The sequence below is a fragment of the Nuphar pumila genome, chromosome 2, assembly GCF_984573655.1.
Source record: "Nuphar pumila chromosome 2, dmNupPumi1.hap1.1, whole genome shotgun sequence".
In the NCBI taxonomy this organism is placed as follows: domain Eukaryota; kingdom Viridiplantae; phylum Streptophyta; class Magnoliopsida; order Nymphaeales; family Nymphaeaceae; genus Nuphar; species Nuphar pumila.
In genome coordinates, this window is record NC_143250.1 from 126,187,043 (window position 1) to 126,210,600 (window position 23,558).

The 23,558-nt window shown below is 37.9% G+C and overlaps 1 protein-coding gene across 1 annotated transcript; it reads right to left on the reverse strand.

The window, feature by feature from the left end:
- Window positions 1-8,707: 8,707 nt before the first annotated feature.
- LOC149847036 (putative NAC domain-containing protein 94) lies at window positions 8,708-11,296 on the reverse strand. Its single transcript, XM_089993049.1, has 3 exons — window positions 11,116-11,296; window positions 9,523-9,827; window positions 8,708-9,400 (listed from the first exon to the last, which is right to left on the reverse strand). Exons 1-3 carry the CDS (start codon window positions 11,294-11,296, stop codon window positions 8,708-8,710), a joined length of 1,179 nt encoding a protein of 392 aa, XP_089849175.1.
- Window positions 11,297-23,558: the final 12,262 nt, after the last annotated feature.

Here is a 23,558-nt window from a genome sequence, read left to right on the forward strand (position 1 = left end):
TTTACATGCATTCAACAAAAATTATAAAGAGATAAAATATATTCATGCATTGACATTGATTCATGCATCGTATATGATTTGATACATGCATTGTACTTGCATCAAATTTTGTGTTATGTGATTATATTGAATATGTTTGTGTGTAAACATATCTGAATGGTTATGTTTGAATTATTTTGCTTAACTATTTATGAAACTTTTGCTTGGATGACTTATACTTTACGCTTTATTGTCGTGCAATGTGAGATTTCATACAAGAACTATGAGTTCTCACTCGCTACTTAATATTTTCAAGTGATGAGGATCAGGCCTAACTAAGCAGTCTGATTGTGAAACTAAGTAATGTGATGGAGAAACTAGCTGGCTGGGAGTGATGATATTTATGAATTAGTGGCTAGTTTCTAAACATTTGGGATTGATATGGATTTAGACTTGTGAACTTAATTATAAAAGTTTATTATATTTGATTATAGTTTGAAATTGTTTCATTTTAATATGTTGTGTTATAATTGGTTAGTATGGGAAAGGTAAATCTACGATGGACCCCAGATCCTTGGGTTTTATTCTGCATTTAAAATAAAACAAAGTAATGATTTGAATTTTTGATAAAAATGTCTTGACTTTGGTAATTCCATATTGGAGCTAGTACTAGGAGGCTAATATATGCTCGCACTTGCACTCAGGCGAGCCATCTAGTGCTTAGTATGGTTGGACTCAATTGAATGTTCTATCCTGAACTCTGTTTTAAGGAGCTATAAAATATCATTGCATGTGTGAATTGACTCCTTGGAGCTTAATTCGGTTAAGGCAATGTCATAGATAAGACCCTGCTTAAAAAAATGTGTATTTTTGAGATTGAATTGGGGGTCGTTATAGAGTAAGTATGAGAGAAAGGCTTAGAAACAACACTATGATTCATAAATTCGCAATTTAGAATCCATTTTTGCATCACCAGTAAGAGGTATTTTATAATTTATGATTGCTTGTATACTTGCAGTTGTGTGCTTGTTGATATACCATGTTTAATATAACTTGTTTGTATATTTAACTTTTGATATGAGATCAAGCCTAAGGGGGTAGGTTTGATTTAACGATATATCATAATAGAAGTTTTTGTTGGATTGATTTGTAGAAGTATCATAGTGCTAATGTGAACCTCCGAACGAATGGGCACAATAAAAGGACTTTGTAATGAATGCCCTCAACACCCTTGCCCAAATGGTCAATACCCATATGCAGAATCATAATTAGAATGACCAACACTTGATGTAGGTGTGAATCATAACCCTAGGGTAGCAACCTACGAGAAGTTTTTAAAACTTGACCCATCGATATTTTTTGGAAAGGCTGACCTTGAAGCTGCAGAAAGCTGTATCAAGGAGATCAAGAGTACTTTCTGAGTGTTGTTTGTGCCTGAGGAGAGGTAGACTGATTTTGACACCTATCGCGTGAAAGGGGATGCCAAAAAGTGGTGGGATAATATTCGAGAGGTGTGGTTTGCAGGAGTTGATCCCATTACCTGGGTAGGCATCGAGAAGTATTCTTAAAGATGTACTTTCCTTCGTATGCCCAAAAGAGGAAGCATCAGAAGTTCCTGGAGTTGACCCATAGAAGTTTGAGCCTGGGGGACAATCCACCAAGTTTCAGAGTCTCGAGTGCTATTGCCTGAACCTATTCGCTGATGACAAGGTGAGGGCTTCCAAATATGTTTTTGGACTCAAGGATAGATTGCAGGTTCATTTGTTGACCAACCATCGTATGACTTTTAGTGAAGCGATCGAGTCAGGTTCCATTCTGAACGAGGAAAAGGAGAAGTTCAAAGGAGAATCATCCAAGAAGGTTAAAGGCAGTGGCAACAACGGTGGTGGAGCTTGCAAGCAGCAATTTGAAGGAGACAGAGTGCAACAACGATGGTTTAAGAGGTAGCAGACCAGGCAGGAGAACTATCAGCAACGTCCACATCAACAACAGAGGCAACCACAACAGAATGACCAGCAACTTTGTTGCAGGTGTAACGAGAACCATCCTACCAATATTTGTTCTTTTTTTTCAGGGTTGGTGTTACAAATGTAGACATTCAGAGCACATCACCCAGCATTGCCCAACTCACCACGGAACTCAGAGCAATCAACAGTAGAGACCTCCACAACAACAGGTACACAGGAGGAACAATGGGCATGTGTACGCAACCACAACCATAGCACTAAACGATCAAAATGGTCTGATTGGAGTTGTTATTATTGTTGTTGATCATCTTGCTAAAGTTATATTTGATTCTAGTGCCACACATTCTTTTATATTGACACAATTCACTAATATTTTAGATGTATCTTCGTCTAAGCTAGCAGTTGAGTTAGACGTGATGTCCTCTTTGCATGTATTATCTCAATGTTTAGAGTTTCTTCCTGAGGTTTCAGTGTTGATTAGTGAACATGAGTTGTCTGCCGATCTAATACTACTCAATATCGTCGTTTACTATGTCATTTGGGGGATGAACTCACTATCTCAGCATAATGTGACTTTTCAGTTCTTAGGTAAGAAGGTTATATTAGAGCATCCCAATCAAGCAACATTGGAGTTTCATGTTATAGGACTGGTTGGCGAGGTGAAGATTGTCTCTGGAATGAAGATGATCAAGTACCACAAGATGGGTTGTGCCATGTTTTTGGCGAGTATGACTGCTACAGACAGTCAAGAGTCATCGTTAGAGCACTTAGATGTGGTCCATGAGTTTCTTAATGTGTTTTTAGAGGAGTTACCGTGGTTGCTGCCACAATGGGAGATTGAGTTCTTGGTAGAGTTGATGCCAGTAACTGCATCAGTATTGAAAGCACCATATCGTATGGCGCCAACTGAGCTTATAGAGTTGAAGAAGTAGCTGCATGAGCTTCTTGACAAGGGTTTTATTAGGCCAAGTATGTCATCTTAGGGTACACTAGTTTTATTTGTGAAGAAGAAGGTCAAATCCATGAAACTGTGTATAGTCTACCGGATGCTGAATCATGTGATAGTGAAGATTAAGTACCATTTGCTTAGGATCAATGATCTGTTTGACCAGCTATAGGCAACCAAGGTATTTTTAAAGATCGAGCTTCGGTCAGTATATCATCAGTTGCAGATTAAGGAGGATATTTAGAAGACCATGTTCAAATCCAAATATGAGCATTATGAGTTTCTAATGATGCCTTTCAGGCTCACTAATGCCCCATAAACATTCATGGACATGATGAACCATATTTTTTTCGTCTTGGATGGACCAGTTCATTATTGTCTTTATCGATAATATCTTGGTATTCTCGAGGAGTGAGGAGGAACATAGGAAGCATATGAGGATCGTGTTTGAGACACTAAGAGAACATAAGCTTTATGCTAGGTTTTCAAAGTGTGAGTTTTGGCTGGATCAGGTTATGTTCCTCGGTCATATTATCTCTAGCGGTAGTATTAAAGTGGATCCGACAAAGGTGTAGGCAGTCTTATCTTAAGAGCATCCCAAGAGTATGAAAGAGATCAGAAGTTTCTTGAGGTTAACAAGATATTACAAAAGATTTATATAGGATTTCTCTCGTATAGCTACCCCAATAACCAAGTTGCTACAGAAGAGTATAAAATTTGTGTGGACGCAGCAGTTTGAGGACAATTTTTAGTAGCTGAAAAAGAAGTTAACATTAGCACCATTATTGACCCTACCCTCAGGATCATGAGGTTTTGTTGTCTATAGTGATGCATCAGGGACAAAACTAGGTTGTGTATTGATGTAGCATAAGAAAATGATAACATATACGTCTGACAGTTGAAGGTTCATAAGAGGAACTACTCGACCCATGACTTGGAATCGGCCATAATCATTTTTGCATTAAAGATTTAATGTCACTAGTATGAGGAGCAATTTGAGTTTTTTTTCAGATCATAAGTGCCTCAAATATATTTTCTCACAGAAAGAACTGAACTTGAGGCAGCGCAGATAATTGAAGTTCCTCAAAGATTATGATTTCACTATCTCTTACCATCTAGGTAAAACCAACATGGTGGCAAATGCGCTTAGTAGGAAGACATCTATTTCAGTCGATTTCTTGATTGGTCAGAGTTGGGATTTGATAGAGGAGCTTGTCAGGTGGGATCCATTCTTAATCGAGGTCGGAAAGATATCATGTCCAAGGCTGAGAGCTTGACCTAAGTTGTTAGAGTGTATAGCGCAGTTGCAACCATAAGACCTAGAGTACGAGAAGTGCGAGATCACCTAGAAGCTGAATTCATATGTCTCTCATATAGACGATGGGACCATCAAATTCAAAAGGCAATGGTGGGTTCCTTTAGCCCTTAGGAAGGAGTTGCTTGTTGAAGCCTACAGATTGAAGTATTTCATCCACCCAGGAAGCACTAAGATGTTTAAAGATTTACAGAAAACTTTCTGGTGGAATGGAATGAAGCAGGATATGGCTGACTTTATGGCTAGGTGTCTTACTTGTTAGCAAGTTAAGATTAAGCACCGGAGGCCAAGAGTAGTACTGCAACCATTAGATTTTTTCGAGTGAAAGTGGGATGATATTACTATAGATTTTTTTGTGGGACTACCGAAGACTCATCGCCAGCATGATGCTATTTGGCTGGTAGTTGATCGTCTGACTAAGAGTGCTCACTTTCTGCCCTTGGGGAGCCTAACAGAGCTATATATCGACGAGATAGTCAGATTGCATGGTATACCATGTTCGATCATATTATGTCGAGATCCTCATTTTATGTCACGATTTTAGAATAAATTTCAGTGAGCTTTAGGCACCCTACTAAAGTTTATCACAACATTCCATCCGCAGACCGATGGACAATTCGAGAGAATCATTCACACTCTCAAGGATATGCTTAGAACATGCACACTAGATTGAGCAAGTGAATGAGACTAGCATGTGAAGCTGGTGGAGTTCTCGTACAACAACAACTATCATGCCAACATTGGCATGGCACCATACTTTACTTTTTACTATCGTGTAATGTGAGATTTCGTATGAGAACTGTGAGTTCTCACCCGCTACTTAATATTTTCAGGTGATGAGGCTTATTCCTAACTGAGCAATGTGATGGCAAAATTGGCTGGTTGTGAGTGACACTATTTATGAATTAGTGGTTGGTTTCTAAATGTTTGAGATTGATATGAAATTAGACTTGTGAACTTAATTCTAAAAGTTTATTAAATTTGTTTATGGTTTGAATTTATTTTCTTTTAATATGTTGTGTTATGATTAGTTAGTATGGGAAAAGTAAATCTCTGATAGACACCAGATCCTTAGGTTTTATTCTGTATTTAAAATAAAACAAAGCAATGATTTGATTTTTTGACAAAAATGTCTTGACTTTGATAATTTTATACTGGATCTGGTACTAGGACGCTAATATATGTTCATGCTTGCGCTCAGGTGGGCCGTCTAGTGTTTGGTACGGTTAGAGTCAATTGGATGTCTATCCCGAACTTTGTTCTAAGGAGCAATTAAATGTCCATGCATGTGCAGACTGACTCCTTAGAGCTTAATTCAGTTAAGGCAATGCCATAGATAAGACCCCATTTAAAAAAAAATTGTACATTTTTGGGGTTAAATTTGGGGTCATTATAATATTGAAGTAAGTTTTTAATAGACAAAATGAGGATTTGTTTAATGTTCAAAATATCTCGATCCAAAATTGGGTGTCTACAAGTATATAGATGAATATTCTTAAATTAGAGATAGGCAAGTGTGACCCAGTTCCGACCATGACTGATTCAATAGAATTAAAATATGATTTTTCTGTCATGCTTTGATCGTTGATAGCAAGGTTACTAAAAACACTATAGGAGCATGGGAAACACGTTTCTTGGGAAATCATTTTCAAAATGAGAAACATAATATTTTCAGAACGCGTGGAAAACACTAACAAAATTGGGAAATGTGTTTCCCATACAGTGGGAAATGTATTTCCCACCCTAAGGGAAACACATCTCCCATCCTAAGGGAAACACATTTCCTGTAATTGGAAAACTCTTTTTTCCACATGTTTCCCAAGTGTTCTCCTTTTGTGGGATACGTGTTTCTCATGTTTGGTAGGTTTTTTATTCTTGTTAAATGTGTCTCATTTGTTTCCCACGCGTTTCTCAATTTGTTTCCGAGTTCGTTTTCCAATTGGTTTCCCATTTTTCAATTTCACATGCACCCGAAAAAGGAAGCAGATCAGGTCATGCTGAAAATGAGCGTTTTTGCTCATGCGGACATCGTGGCCCTCTGCTTGCATTTTGGATGAATGCCACGTGGTTTTGTTGACTTTTGAACTTTTTAAAATGCAAATCGGATGGCCACGATGTCAGCCTGAGCAAAAACGTTCATTTTCAGCATGACCTGATCTACTTCCCCCGAAAAAGCTCATTTCTTGATTCTGTTTCCCAAGACATTTCCTATTTTCATTTCCCATTCTGGCAACCTTGGTCGATAATCATGTGGTGAGTAATTCCACTATCTAGATACCACGGATTAACATTGATGGAATTTAGAGCAATTGAAAATTGCTTTGGCTATGTCGAAACATTATCGAGCTGTATGATTTCCCACAACATTGGCAGATTCCAACTGTTATTGGACCCATCGCCAAAACCATTGCGACCGCGGTTGTTCCAATGAAGGCCACGATACTGATTCCTACCACAACCTCTTTCAAGAATGAAGTAGCATTTGACCCAACAGTTTGAGGTGGTTTGGGGTGCAACAAAGCAAGTCTAGCTAATCTTTTGATTAAATAGTAATGATAGGGTGCTCCCGGAATACCTACTCCCATCTAATAAAAGCTTTAAATTTTCAAATTTCTTGATTTTTTTTTTGTTAATCAGACCCTATAGCTACAAGCATTATTTAGTAGAAACCAAGTTTTGTGATTATAGCATACATGTAGGTCTTTTAAGACCTTTAAAAATCAATGATTTACAATGTATCAAAATTTTATGACTTCAAAATTCCTAGCTTTATGTCTAAGATCCAAAGCATGATTTCTATCAAATAAACTTTGTTGAATACATCTATAAGGTCTGATTGACCTACATGTGAGAGTAGGTACTCCTAGAGCACCGTAGCATTACTATTAAAAGCATCTCCTAGAAATCAACAAACGTTGGCAAATATTTGGTAGCAGTAAAACTCTCGTAATCGACAGGTAGGTCATTAGTATCCTGGACATAAAATTATCTTCTATTTGCTCACCTATTGCCCACAAGGAATCCACAAGGAGCTTAACCTTATTGAGGTAGTCTGACATATCTTCTCCCCTTCATGTTTCGTAATTGATCCTTCACTTGAAGAATACGTAAGGATGATTGAGAGGCGTCTGAATGCTCTAAGACAACCCATGCATCACAGGCACTGGGTATTCTAATACTGGCTTAAAACCAGTTTAAACACCAATGCTTAAAGCAAGTTAGTTTGCATGACGCCTTGACTGATACTCAGGATTAATGGAAGCAGCTCCGTCTTTTCCATTGTCCAAATGCATCTTTGGAGTGGATATTCATGATTGACTCTATTTGACAACGCAAAGTCATTAGTTATTGTTTTTATCTAGTTTGGTAGGAACAAAGCTGGAAATAGTATTTCATTGATTGATAGGATTGTGACTCACCAATGATCCTGCATGTTCGGCTGGGACTCCATTAATGACAGAAGACCACGAGCAGCAGCACAAACAAGGTGATGGCAAACACGACCAGAGTACTAGAACTAAGGGGTTTGGCATAGTGGGATGAGGCCAGTGTGACAAATATCGCAAGATTTATGAAAATCTTGCGATAATATCGCGAGAAATTGCCTGAAAGTTTAAAACGGTCGTGAGATTTACAAAATATCGTGAGATTTATAAAAAAACATAAGTACCATGATTTAAATGCGATATTTACGTTTTAAACGGCTATTTATCATGAAAAAAAATCATGTATTTTTATTTTTAAATAATTCTTATTAATATTTTCTTATAAAAAATATTTTTTTATATTTTTAAATTATTTTTTATTGCAAAAAAATGCGAGATTTATGATTTTTTTTCAATTTCTCACGAGTTTTTGAAAAACGAGAAATTGCCGATAAAAACGTTTGTCACTATGGTGGATGAGGCCTAGACAGTTTGATAGGCAGTCTAGGTTCAAATCCCAGGGGGTCACCCCCTGCGTAAGCCGAAGTTTGGCGACTCCATGGGGTTGAGGGGTAAGCCCTTGGAGTTTTACGCTGACATGGAGAGAGACCATTAGTACGGCAGGCTGAGCCAGCGCGGCTAGGTCTCTGCACCTGGGGCAGTTTCTCCCAGTAAAAAAAAAAAAAACACAAGCAGAAGACGAGAATCACGAAGGGACGATAAATAAATAACGGTGAATCCTTATTATGGCTCTGATACCATAATCGGATGCAAGAACACAACTCTTTTTTCTTAACAGAGAGAGAGAGAGAGAGACTGCTTTGTACTATGCATGTATTCTCTGCTGCTGCATTTTCCTGTTAGCATAAACTTCTTGTATCTATCAGACATGCACTAAAGCCTCATAAAAACTTTGAAAACTACATGTAGAAAAATCTTTTAAATCCTGTGCTGTTTCATTGGCCTTGTACTTAGAGAGATATACATGAATTAATTGACACATGGTGGTGTCACTGTATCTTTCGCCTGCTTCTTTGCTGCAGAAGGAAAACATATTGCAAGATGTTGCTTCCTATCAAATAGACGTCCTGTTTGTCGAATAAGTTGTGGGCATCTCACTTGGACATGCTCCGGGAGAATCCCACGATAAATTGGCTTTCCAGGCATCCAAATTACTCGGCTGTAGATTGAATGTGAAGCCTGATGCTGCTCTAGTTATTGTTGCCAATTCGCTATGTCCCACACACTCACTCTGGGGATTCCTCAAGCATGTCTCATCTTCTCTATTCTGCTGTTGTAGATTTCCAGTAAAACTGATACCATGCTGCTGTTGCTGTGCAAAGTCGATACTCGGGGCCGCCTTGTTGACATCAGAGATCATGCCTATCATGCCTGGAGAAAGGTTTATAAGCATATCAAACGGTGAGAAGACATAATTGACAGGTGCCTCTGTAGATGGAATCGAAAATGGAGCAGCAGACGGTTTGCAAGCTTGTGACATTGGTCTGTTGTAGGCTGGTAAAGATAAAGATGAGAAGTCCTGATCAGCAGAAGTTTGCAACTCATTATTGCTGCAAACTTGGACTCTTGAACCGGATTCCGTGGTGCAAGAGATGTTCTCTGAAGTAAAATGGCTGGAGCTTACAGCATGCAGGAATTCATCAGAATCAATGATGGTTTTAAGTGCTGGGGATGCCCAAGAGCGAGATAGTGCTCTCTGAGATATGGGATTGTTTTTCTTGAAGATCCTACAGATTGCCCACGAGTCCTGAAAAAACAAAGAAAAATTAAGAAGCATAAGTTTAAGTCACGAGTGTATTTTCTGCATGTCTGTTTATACAAGGTGAAGCATGGATACATGCATGAGACTGGCTACTTATGATGGCTCACATTTGGTGGGATGTTTTTGTCCAGAGGCTTCTTAGTTGTGCAGCTTGAATCGGTGAGAGAAGGCAGCCTGAACTCATGCATCATCCAATCTGTTTTGATCCCTTTGGCAGCCCTGCCTCTGTAGAAAACGAGTGACTTCTTGAGTCCAATGCACTTGGTTCCTTCACAGGAGTAGATGGGCCTGTCTGTGCCTGTGGCTTTCCAGAAGCCTGCTCCTGTGACTCTGTTGGGCCGTGCACTGTTCCGGTACTTTCTGTCCCTCGGGCAGTAGAAATACCACTCTTTCTCGCCCACGGTCGCCAACTCTTCTTGCATGCACAGATGACAAAAATAAAAGAGAATGAACTTGATTAGATTTGCACTAGGGACCAAACCAAGTGAAGAGAATAAGAGAAATCATATCCTTCGTGTGATCTATGATTAGATTTTCTTCTCATAACATGGTTCATTACGTTTCAGTTTTTATTTGTCCTTAAAAAGACAGGAGAAACGAGTACAGTTATCGAGTATCATAACCGAAAATATCAAGTGAAAAGTGAGGGGGCATGTATTTTCATACCACATCATTCAAATTTGCAAAAAGACGGCCCATGCAAGCTAAAAATCTTGTGAATAATATATGAGAAAAATCCCCAAAATTTGCAAAAGCAGGTAAAAACACCAAAAAAAAATAAAGTTTATACGATTAGCACGTTCTTGATGTTAACAACGTTAACAACAGGGATTCTTTATGCTTTGTGCACATTTTATGGCTGCTGATTTGGATTCAGAGGAATAACAGAATCTTCAGAGAGACTTATTTGGATTCAAATGCAATTGCTAAGGCTGCCCAACGTGAACTTCTCATCAGGATTCGCTTTAAGTGGCCTAACAAGGACCTTCAATGGTTATCCAACTTTAATCTCATGTAAAATCTGAATTTTTCTTCCTTGATATCTCATCACATAGGATTTTGATGTAATACTTTCCACCTTGATTAATTAAAAAATATTTTTCCTTAAAAAAAACAGCAGGGACTCTTATTACAAAAAAGAAAAAAGGGAAAAATCGCCTTTTATATTGACACAGAGAGAGATAGAGAATAACACCATTATTGGCACCATAAAGTTGAACATATTTAACTAAGTAGAGATTAAAAGACGTAAGTCAAAACTTTCTAAATAGGTAGACTAGAGGAGACTTTTAACTACTTCTCTCACCAAGGTACATAGTGTCGCCTTCTACACTGGTAAAAGCATCATTGCATCATCAGCATCTTCTTTTTTCTGAGGCTAAACAAGCTCATTGATTCCTATTCTTTTTTTCTTTAATAGGTTAAACAAGCTCATTTCTTAAATACGAATTCCATCAGAAGTAGGGAAGAGATACGAAAAAAGTAAAAAGATAATAATAATGAAGAAGATCCTTCTTTGACAAAACATATATCTAGCAAGCTAAAGCTTCAAACAGGAAAATAAAGCGATCAAGGGTGCAAGTCTCTACATGGTAAGATAGCATATTAATTATTCACAACTTTGGTTCAGCAGCTTCTTTTTTAGAATATTGAATGGTTGTAGAAAAGTAGGAGGTCAAGGGAAGAATTATCAGACTTACTTGGAAGATCCCATGGATCATGCTTGTATATATCCAGCTGCTTGATAAGCTCGATAGAGAGAGGCTTCTGCTGTATCTTCCTTTTGAGGTAGAACCCTACGAGCTCTTCATCTGTTGGATGGAACCTAAAGCCAGGCAACATGAATTCGTCCACCTTATCTGTCTCATTCTTGTCGTCCATACCTTCTTTAGAAAAAGTGTTTCTTTGTTTCAAGAGATCTTCTCTAGCTAACTTCTCAACCCTTGGTAACATTTTGCTTTCTACCCTCTCAAAGTGTTTCAGTTCATACTAATATCAGATACCAATTAAGTCGCAGAGAAGATTAACTCTTGTTGCGATCTTTGTTCAAATTTAGAACATGAAGGAAGCAGCTGTCTTGTTGAGAAGACTTAATAGATGAACTAGCTAGAGCAGATATTACACTTGATCTTAGCCAAAAGTCCGAGAAAGTTATAATGAACTAGATAGAGACCTCTTCAACAACTTCATTAGGCAAGGACTTAATTTCTGTGTTCAAAGGCATTATATGCTTCCTCTTTAAGGAGGCTGGCCTAGGCGCCAAGGCTTAAGCCGATCTTTAGGGTAGGCTGGTAATGGAAGCAAGCTCTCTCAAACCACACACACACACACGCTCACACACAAGTACACAAGCTATAAACAACTACCAAGAAGCCCCCAGGTCAGACAGTGAATTTCAATGCAGCCGTTCTTGAAATCAGATGCTTCTTAAATCCAACGAGGATCTCAAGAGGCTTCAAATTCAGCATCCCCTTTTGGGAATGGTCAAATCATTTTGTTTTCACTGATCATGCTCCCTGGGTTTCCTCATTATCCTCTTTCAAACCAAGACATGGAAAGATTCAAAGTGAATTCTTTTTGGTGTTATTTGATATATGCAAGAGTAATATAGTTCACTTTCTTTTTCTAATACATGCATTTTTTTTTTATTCATCAACTTCCGATAAAAAAGCTCAAATCTCCACTCGAATAAGCCTTACTCATCTGCTGTATTCTTTTTTTCTGTGTCATCCTTTGTTATATTTTTATATTCTCATGATCCAAAAGCACTCACTGCAACTTTTGTGCCCTTATTCTCATTCCCTTAACGATGGTATCGCATATCCTTTGGCGTCAGGGATATTTCATCCTTCTTGGGATCTTAGGAAGATTCCTATAATCACAAAATTCTCGAAAGATAACTAAGAAAAACAAGAGGCCATGGCGTTTTATGTTAGCCTGCATATAAGAAATAAGGAAATTTCCGTTTAGAGTACAACCTTTTGCCTGATATTCCGAAGGGGCCCCATTTCCTGAAAAGACATTCCAGAATTTTACTTTCTTGGTCGGAGTAACTCGTGCTAACAATGAGTTATACATAATAAAATTGCTAAACTATTCCTTTTGCATAATAAAATAGGCCTAAAAAGAAACCTTCTCAAGCAATGGTAAAATGATATTTTATACTGATATCAACCTTGACATTAACTTAAGGTCTCCACTTGGCGGTTTCAATGAAAAGTTGAGTCTTGAAATGTCTTATTGAAAAAGATGGACTCTTTATAAAATATCAGGTAAAAGTAGGACTCTAAATGGAAACCGTGCCCTATAATATTTGCACCTTCCCTCTTCCCTAACCCCTCGATGATCTGCTATTGTGTCAAATGTCACAAGCAATAATGTCCATCCGTTTTCCCCTCTCAATTTTTTTTTAATGTCCATCCGTTTTGAAAACCAACGGCTCATCTCGTAGACCGTAATCGTACATCATACATGGTGACATGTTGTTCCACAGAAGAGATCTTCTGCCAACTGTCAAAACTTTTATGTGACCAGTGTATGATTTTTGTCAAAAAGTTAAATTCATCTATGGGCAAATATTATTTGGTATTTTAATAAAGATAAGGAACCATTCAGCTATAGGTGCAAGCTGCATGCACTCAATCCGACTGTACAGAAGCATTCAACACGATTTATTTTACTTAAGGGTTGGACCTTAGATTGTACTTCTCTGACATTCTAATACACTTTTTTTTGAATTGTAGGGTTTTTTATTTTTGAACTCCTCAAAAAAACTACTTACATGTCACAATTACATAATTTAAAACTCATTTTCTATTAGACAAGACATCTACATCACATCTATAGGGCGTGATCTATAAAAGATTTTAAAAAAATACAAAAAATTGATTGTTACTCAATAGATCCATGTCTTCATTAATTAGTGCCAAATATTTATCATTCATCTATAGAATGTGGTTTTATTTTATTATTATCATTTTTTTTATGATGAATAACTCTCATCGAGAACTGGGTCACTTGATGGACCCGCTCTCTTGTGAGGTAAACCCCAGTTGGGGTCATCAACACCCAAGCCCTTATAGAGCCTACCTGTTAAAGGCACTCATACATTCTGTGGTAGTCAAACATGAGACGAAGAGGTCAGCACCTTCTCCCTATGGCCGCCATCACTCGGACAACCCAGGCGATGGACTAAGGTCATTAATTTTCTTAGTATTGCTTTATCTAATAAATTCCTTTGGTATTGTACATTTACTTGTTTGCTTATGTGATAACGATAAGTTTCGGATTCGATCCAGGGTTAAGCCGTATGCCAGTTCTCGGTGCTTCTATTTCTCATCTCTTATTAGTACTCTTGGAGGCTTACAGCTAGGCTAGCAAAATGCAGCATGGGATACTCATTAACTGTACGAGATTTTATTCCATGACTAGACATATTACAAAACTCAAAAGTTCAAAATAAAATAAAAAAGTCATGGACAAATTAATAGGCAGTTTCTAGATTCGTTCCAAGCCTAAGGAATGAAATGACCTAAAGCAAGTGAAAGTAATAATCTTTTGTCTTCAATGAATATATATCAGGCTATTAAAGACAAGAATTACAAAGCAAACTACAATGTAATAGTTATAAGCAAATAGGCCTTTCCTAGATCCGTTCAAGAGCAAGGAATGAAATGGTCTAAATCAAGAAAAGGTATGAAAATTTGGACTCGCTGAAAAGCATGGGTCAACCTAGATTTTCCACAATCAGGATATATATATTGAAAAGAGGGAAAAAATAAACAAGCTTAAAAGGAAATGCCTTCAGTGGGCCAAGTCACCACCCTTGGTAACTTCCATTAATTTGTTAATGCTAAGTTTACCAAGCATGTCTGCTATATAGAGAACACTAGAATTAACCCTTCATAAATTACAGTGGCTCACAGTCAAAATCTCCACTCGGGACACCAAAACTAGCATGTCTCCCAAAATTGAGCCCTCGTTTGGACCAACTCTTGTCTCTTCTCCCTGACCTTGGGCCTGCCCCTCCAAGCGTGCAACTTAAGTTTATTAATATTAGTTTTTTGGGAAAAACAAAAGAGAGAGAAGAGAGTCAAACTCTTCAAACCCAAGCTTCCTCCCTTGTGTTCCATTTTCTCCATTTTCTATGGTTATCTCAACTCCTAAAACGATGCATGTTCCTAACGTGCTCGCAAGTAGGGATGGCAGTGAACCGGGGACAACAGGGCCCTGCCCCATCTAGCCCCGTTTGGACCAGGGATGAAGGGCATGAAACGGGGATGAAGGTTAAAATCTATCCCCTTGCCGGGATGGAGGCGGGGATGGACTTATGCTTTCTCCCGCCCCACCCCGTCCCCGTCTCAATCCCCGCCCCGTCCCCAATCCTTTAAGGAATAACTATAGACCAAGGGGAAACGGGGCCCCGCCCAGCCTCACCCCCATTTGGACCGGGGATGGAGGACATGAAACGGGGGTGGAGGTTAAAATCCATCCCCGTGCGGGGATGGATGCGGGGATGAAGGTTCAGATTTTGAAACGGGGTGGGGCTGGAGACCTTGTCCCCCGCCCCGGTCCACTGCCATCCCTACTCGCAAGCGCACACACATAGTGGTCATGCCCTCTTGCAATTACCACCCTACAGAAATGGCCAGTCAAAGACACCAAAGTAACAGTTTTGGACTTTGACCTTAAGACAACCACCAATCACTACCTATAAGTAGAAATGACACGAGTGCGTGGTTTGAATTTGGACATCAACCATGGACTTGGACTTGAGGCTCAATGAGTGATCAGGCATGCGAATTGGAACACAGGTTTTTGAATCCTTTGTTCATTTATGTCCACTCGGTATATGGACCACTAGCTATGCCTTGTTGTGGTTATAGGATATTTAGCATTGGTTCCATGCCATTAGCGCATATGATGTATCTGAAGTACATAATTGGTGCATGGAACCACGCAACAGGTGCATATGGGCCAGCAATGAGGTGTGGCCCGGTCCAGTCTGGGATGCAGTTCAATAACCCGGCTGAGACAAGCCTACAGGCCAGACCAGGCTGGAGGAAAAATTAATCCAGCCCGCACCTGGGCTGAACGGTGTAGACCACCCCAGGGTTACCCTGCCTTATGCATGCGTGGACCATTTAGATGCACTCCTAGCAAGCTAAAATGCAAAAAATGTTCTTGGAAGGTTCATTTTTCTTGTTTCAAAGAACTACAAACAAGGTTAAACAAACAGGATCAATGTACCAATGGGTGTTTATATGGTTACTAGATTCCAACCTTTTGGATCTCTAGATATTATCCTATAATATCATAATTAATTTTCCCCAAAGGCTCAATTTGTACTTGCAAGAGAGAGACCCAGTAACAGGATCTTTGGAGTTCCTAATATTAGCAAAAACGACAAGTACTTTGGAACATCAGGATCTCTTGCACAACATCCAAACAGGCCTTCAAATTCAATAAGAAAAGTGTCCCTTCTTGACCTTGGTAAGGATTCACATGTGCTCTTGTAATTTAACATTTCACAGTACACATCTTGACTAGTTTACTCGAAAGCAGCACCATCAGTTTTGAAACAATAAAAAATTAATATTTTGCAGTTGTTATTGGGCATCTCTAATTCCGAGGAATCCTGAATAAACAAGAAACAAATGCTTTAAAATCACTCAAACGTCACTTGAGGCATAGTCAAGTGTTCCTAGTGCAACGGCTATTTTTCTCAATTTGATAGCTGGTATTTTACTTGGTGAAGAAAATCATTTAATGAGCTTCTCTGTTGTTTCTTCTTTGCTAAGCTACATGTAATTTTTAAAATATTTCATTGATTTTCAAATAATTGCACACGAGAGTTCCAAGGAGCACTTTAGTGTGTGAGAAAATTATTTTAAGTGAATGCCAATTTCAATGAATGCTCTTTTGGTTCTAGTGTGAGAGTTAGGCTTTGACTCAAGATGTGTGTACGAACGATATGAACCGTCGATTCGATCTTGTAATTTGCTGCCATCTGTGAAGATGCACCGTGACTTTTTTCTTTTTTTTGAAAGGCAAGCTGGGGTTAAGCAGACCCCTTACCAGTTATACAACCGTACCATGGGTTTTGAACCTGCAACGTCCCGACGCAAGGTGACGTGCACTAGGTGCTCCTTCCAGACAAGCGGAACCCCAGCCCCCGTTGGTAATAGTTGCCCTCACATTTGCGTCAATTTCCTGCCTGTCCTTAAAATTGCACATACATGGCTGAAGTGCAGAATATAATCTTGACCTATACACGTATTCTCATTCTCGGGTGTGTTTGATTGCGTGGAAGGTGGTGTCCACTGTCCGTGAAATGCATGGGGCCCATTCGCACAGTGCGCCCATGCAAATGCTGGATGCACGGACAGGTGGAACGCTTTTAAAAAAGCAACCCTCTAGTTTCGTGTCTGGAGATGTTCTGTCCTCTCTCCTGGAACAAGAGAGGACAAGACATCCTAAACACTTTTGAAAAAAATTAAAAAAGTGATGCCCGCCATCCTTTTCCAGGGATGTCCATGGACAGGACAAGACAGGATCTCCTTGTCCAGTCCTGTTCATGATTCAAAGGTCCCTTCATAGTAAGCAATATCAATACACTTTGTTAAAAGGTGGGAGTGCAGATAGGTGATCGCTAATGGCCCGTTTGCATTGTTAAAAGCTGGAGCGTAGGAGCAGCTAGTGCACGCTACCTTGTGTTGGGACGTTGCAGTTTCAAAACCCAATGGTATAGTTGTGTAACTGGTAGGGGTCTGCCTAACCCCAACTTGCCTTTCAGAAAAAGAAAACAAACAACAAACAACAACTACGCCTTCATCCCAAAACAATTGGGGTCGGCGATATGAACCAAAAAAGAAAATCATTCTGGGTCATCCACATGAATCCTTCTCCTCCAATCATTTCTATCCAATGCCATGTCCTCAGTGAGGTTCAAAGCATTCATATCCTTTCCTATCACCTCCATCCATGTCTTCCTAGGCCTACCCCAACCTCTTTTAACTAATATATTTTCCCATTTCTCCATCCTTCTAACTGGAGCATCATTAGGCCTTCGCCGAATATGTCCAAAACACCGTAAATGATTCTCTCGCATCTTATTTTCAATGGGTGCAACACCTACCTTCTTACGTATCTCCTCGTTCTGAATCTTATCTTTTATTGTATTTCCACACATCCATCTCAGCATACGCATCTCTGCTACACTCATTTTTTGAATATGATGTCTCTTGGCAGCCCAACATTTCGTACCATATAGTAAAGCGGGCCTAATAGTCGTCTTATAAAACTTTCCCTTCAACCGCAATGGCATTCTACGATCGCACAACACTCCAGTTGTACTTTTCCATTTCATCCACCCAGCCTTTATCCTATGATTTACATCTCCATCAATTTCTTCATACTTTTGAATGATAGATCCCAATTATTTGAAACAATCATCCACCGGTATTTCTCGCTCACCAAGCTTCACTACACTCTCATCATTACTTCGTTGTTTACTAAACCGACATTCCATGTATTATGTCTTACTCTTACTCAACTTAAAACCTCTGGCTTCCAATGTCTGTCTCCATAATTCTAACTTAGCATTAACTCCAGCTCTAGACTCATTAATCAAAACAATATCATCAACAAACAACATACACCACGGCACATTTTCTTGAATTGATCTCGTAAGCTCATTCATCACTATAGCAAATAGGAAAAGGCTTAAAGCAGATCCTTGATGTAACCCAACCGTTATAGGAAAATTGGTTGTCACCCCTCCACAAGTGCGGACATTGGTTACTACTTTTTCATACATATCCTTAATTATACTAATGTACTTGAGAGAAACACATTTCTTCATCATTGTCCACCAGAGAACGTCCCTAGGTACTCTATCGTATGCCTTCTCCAAATCAATAAAAACCATATGCAAATCTTTGTTCCTCTCTCTATTTCTCTCAATAAGTTGTCTAAGAAGATGTATAGCTTCCATAGTTGATCTTTCAGGCATAAAATCAAATTGATTCTCCGATATCATGACAACCTTCCTCAACTTAGACTCAATCACCATCTCTCAAAGTTTCATAATATGACTCATGAGTTTTATACCACGATAGTTTGTGCAATCTTTTATATCACCCTTAGGGTCCATTTTTATCAATGGATGTAATGGTCAATGTCTAGGATGCTTTCATTGCACAACAAAAGTGTCCCATGTTGGAATAAAAGGCCAAAGGAACACCACTTACCGAAGCGGCCATTGTCGATCTGAATGATGCTTCGGTGGAGGTGGGTTGTCAGTGTTCTCCTCTACCAATTGACGCCTATGATGAGTCCAGACGTCAAGTCGAGAACTGAGCAAGACCCTTGAACCTAGAGTTTGAGAAAAAACAAAATCATGTAGCTTTCAATGGTGATTTATATAGTGAGAGAATTCAATAGCAGAAGGTCTACATTCATGAACAGTTGACCTCTCCACATTCACATAACTATCCTGCAGCCATAACCTCCATAAAATTGAAAAAACCTTTGATGTTCTTGGGTTAATACGGGTCACATCAGGTTGAATTTGATTCATAATCCAACATTCTCCCACTTAACCCATTAACACAAAAAAACTCATTATCAAGATTCTTTACTGTTATCTCAATTCAAGTTTCATGTGTATTCACGTGCTATAATGAATCACAAGAATGAATCATACGTGTCATAGAGATAAACATCTTTATATGAGAAGTCATATTTTCATGTACTACACTATCATCAATTTTAAGTGTTTAGCATGTTAAGAGTACGATAAAGATTTGCATATGGTTTTTATTGATTTAAAAAAGGCATACGATAGAGTACCTAGGGACGTTCTCTGGTGGGCAATGATGAAGAAAGGTGTTTCTCTCAAGTACATTAAAATAATTAAAGATATGTATGAAGGAGTAGTAACCAATGTCCGCACTTGTGGAGGGGTGACAACCAATTTTCCTATAACGGTTGGGTTACATCAAGGATCTGCTTTAAGCCCTTTCCTATTTGCAATAGTGATGGATGAGCTTACGAGATCAATTCAAGAAAATGTGCCATGGTGTATGTTGTTTGCTGATGATATTGTTTTGATTGATGAGTCTAGAGCTGGGGTTAATGCTAAGTTAGAATTATGGAAACAGACATTGGAAGCAAGAGGTTTTAAGTTGAGTAAGAGTAAGATAGAATACATGGAATGTCGGTTTAGTAAACAACGAAGTAATGATGAGAGTGTAGTGAAGCTTGGTGAGCAAGAAATACCGATGGATGATTGTTTCAAATATTTGGGATCTATCATTCAAAAGTATGGAGAAATTGATGGAGATGTAAATCATAGGATAAAGGTTGGGTGGATGAAATGGAAAAGTGCAACTGGAGTGTTGTGCGATCGTAGAATGCCATTGCGGTTGAAGGGAAAGTTTTATAGGATGACTATTAGGCCTGCTTTACTATATGGTACGGAATGTTGGGCTGCCAAGAGACATCATATTCAAAAAATGAGTGTAGCTGAGATGCGTATGATGAGATGGATGTGTGGAAATACAATAAAAGATAAGATTTGGAACGAGGAGATACGTAAGAAGGTAGGCGTTGCACCCATTGAAAATAAGATGAGAGAGAATCGTTTACGGTGGTTTGGACATATTCGGCGAAGGCCTAATGATGCTCCAGTTAGAAGGATGGAGAAATGGGAAAATATATTAGTTAAAAGAGGTCGGGGTAGGCCTAGGAAGACATGGATGGAGGTGATAGGAAAGGATATGAATGCTTTGAACCTCACCAAGAACATGGCATTGGATAGAAATGATTGGAGGAGAAGGATTCATGTGGAAGACCCATAATGATTTTCCTTTATGGTTCATATCGCCGACCCCAATTATTTTGGTATGAAGGCATAGTTGTTGTTGTTTGTTGTTTGTTGTTTGTTTGTTGTTGTAGCATGTTAAGAGTACCTTTATGAATAGGTTGGTCTCTAAATCATTCTTTTTTGTCCTTTTAATATTATTATTTTGTTATTCTTTCTTCATAAATAAGAGATACTTTACACATAATTCAATAATGCACAAAACATAAAGAATCAATTCAGTTTCAGAAATATGATAATATAAAACTATAATGTATTGTCATATAACAAAGAATCAAATAAACACATCCTCATTACATGTTGGGAATACAATCTCGATACTAGATCTTTAATAAGAGGATCCACAATCATTTTCTTTGTGCCGATTGTATCAATACAGACTAAATGATTTTTTGTTCTTTCTTTAACAACAAAGTACTTTAACTTCATGTGTCTACACGAAGTGAAGCTTTTATTGTTATTAGAGAAAGATACAACAACTTTATTATCACAAAAGATCTTCAGTGGCTTCTCAATAGAGTCCATAATACTAAGACCTAAAATAAAGTTTCTAATCCATATGGCCTGAGATGAAGTCTCATATAGAACAATAAACTATGCCTTCATGGTATAAGCTGCAGTTGCAGACTACTTTCCGCTTCTCTATGAGATGGCACCGCCTGCTAATAGGAAAACGTATCCCATAGTAGACTTTATACTATCGAGACATATTCCTAAATCCGCATCTGAGTATCCAACAACTTCTAGGTGGTCTACCTTCATGTAGGTCAACATATAGTCCTTCATTCCTTACAAATATCACATGACTTTCTTTGCAACCTTCTAGTGTACAACACTTGAATTATATTGATATCTACCAAGCATCCCAACAACAAATGCGATAACAAGTCCCATGCAGGTTTGCGCATATTATAAACTCTTAACCGTCGAAGTATACATGACGCTTGCCATCTGAACCTTATCATTATCATCCTGAGTACAACCCTTTAAGCTCAATTTATCTCTTTTTACTATAAGTAAAGAGCCTGAAGAGCAATTCTCTATCTCATATCTTTTAAGAATTTTAAAGATATAGGATCTCTAAGAGAAACCAAGCACACCTTTAGTTCTATCATGATGAATCTCAATTTCAAGGAAATAAGCGACCTCACCCATGTCCTTTGTATCAAAATAAGAGAAAAATATTTCTTTTTTTAGTTATAAGAAGAATATTATCAACATGCAAAAATCAAAATTATGAACTTACACCCACTAGTCTTAAGGTATATGCATTGATCAACAATATTTTTTGTGAATCCGAAGTCAAAACCACCTTATTGAACTTTTATACCACTGGCGAGAGGCTTTTTTAAGTCCATAGATTGATTTATTTAATTTGTAAACTAAATTGTTTGAATCATCTACATTGAAATCAGGAGGTTGTTGCATATATACTTTTCATTAAGAAAATGTGTCTTCATATCCATTTGATGTAGCTTTAAATCAAAATGAGCTAAGAGGGTCATGATTATTCTCAACGATTCCTTAGTTGAGATAAGAAAAAATATTTTATTATAATCAATGTATTTCATCTGAGTGAATCCTTTTACAATGAGTCTAACCTTGTACCTCTCCACTCGCCATTTAGAGTCTGTTTTGGTCTTAAAGACCTACTTACAACCAACAAGTCTGACTCCATCAGGTCAAGGTATAAGATCTCACACTTGATTTTTTGTCAAAGTCAAGCATTTTTTTCATTACATTGATTCAATGTGTCAAATTAGCACTTTCAATAGTTTCTGCAAAGGTTAAGGGATCATCAATATCTATGAAACCGTTAGGCTCTTGCAAATACACTACATAATCATGGTGAATAGTAGATTTTTTGGTCCTCATGGACCTCCATATAGGTACTACTAGTGGTTTAATTTAGACCTCTGCATCCTGTTGTTGTATATCCTCATCAACAACTTGTTCTACTTGAGATTGGTTGTCATTAACTAAATTTTCTCTAACATCAATTGGAGGGACAATGATAGAAAAAATTGAGCCTTTTTTCTTTGCAGGTAACAAAACATAATTTCTCAAATATAAGACTTTTAGATGCATTTATCTCAATAGAATTTTTTTTTAAGAAACCTAGCTTTATCTGTTTTCACTATTTTTAGTGTATGAGATGGAGAATAAAACCTAAAGCCCTTTGATCTTTCTGGATAACCAATGAAAAAAATCTAGTCGTCATCTTAAGATCAAAGGCTTTTATATGTGGGTTATACAATTTAGCTTGAGTCAAACATCCCCATGTGTGCATATATGACAAGAAAGGTTTTTTACTTGTCTATAACTCATAAAGAGCCCTTTGGGCAACCTTTATAGTAACCTTGTTTAATATGTGCATTATTGTCCTAAGAGCTTCACCCCACAAGGTCGAGAGAAGAGTTGAGTGATTTAACGTCGCTTGATATATCTCCTTAAGCGTACGATTTCTTCTTTCAGCTACACTTTTCTGGTAGACACTACCAGACATAGCATATTGAGGCACAATGTCTTCCTCCTTTAAAAACAATGCTAATGACCATTTCTTTTGTCTCATCTCAGTGAAATGATCATAGTATTCTCTACTTCTATCAGACCTGATCACTTTTATAACTTCACCAATTTGTTTCTTTACTTCTTTCTTGAAGTCCTTAAAAACTCAAAAGAATTCAAATTTCTCAAATAGCAAGTAGAGATACATATACCAAGTAGTCGTCTATAAAGGTGATAAAATATTTTCACCCGTATAACATAGGGTAAATGGTCTGCAAATATTTGTATGCAAAATCTTTAATTTACCATTATTGTGTTTGGCATCCTTCATATATTTGTTGATCTACTTAGCCTTTATGCAGTAAACACATGGTTTTGAATCTATAAAGCAAGGGATCCTAGAATCCATTCTTTCATAAGTCTTTGAACTTTCTCTTTCGAGATATATCTTAACCTTCAATGCCAAAGTAAATAGAATTGATCAACATTTAAACTACATTTATTTTCCGATCAATGTATCTCAACGAAGATTCCTGGATTTAGAATATGGTTTTTAAATGATACAAACCATCACACATATATGTCGAATGTATAAGAATTGAACTTTTAATAATAATAAGTTTAGAGTTTTTAAAATTAAAAGCAAAATCAAACTTATTAAGTCCTAAAATTGAAATAAGGTTCCGACTGTAAGATGAAACATAAAATATATCGACCAAGTCCAAAATGAATCTAGACTTCAAAACAACT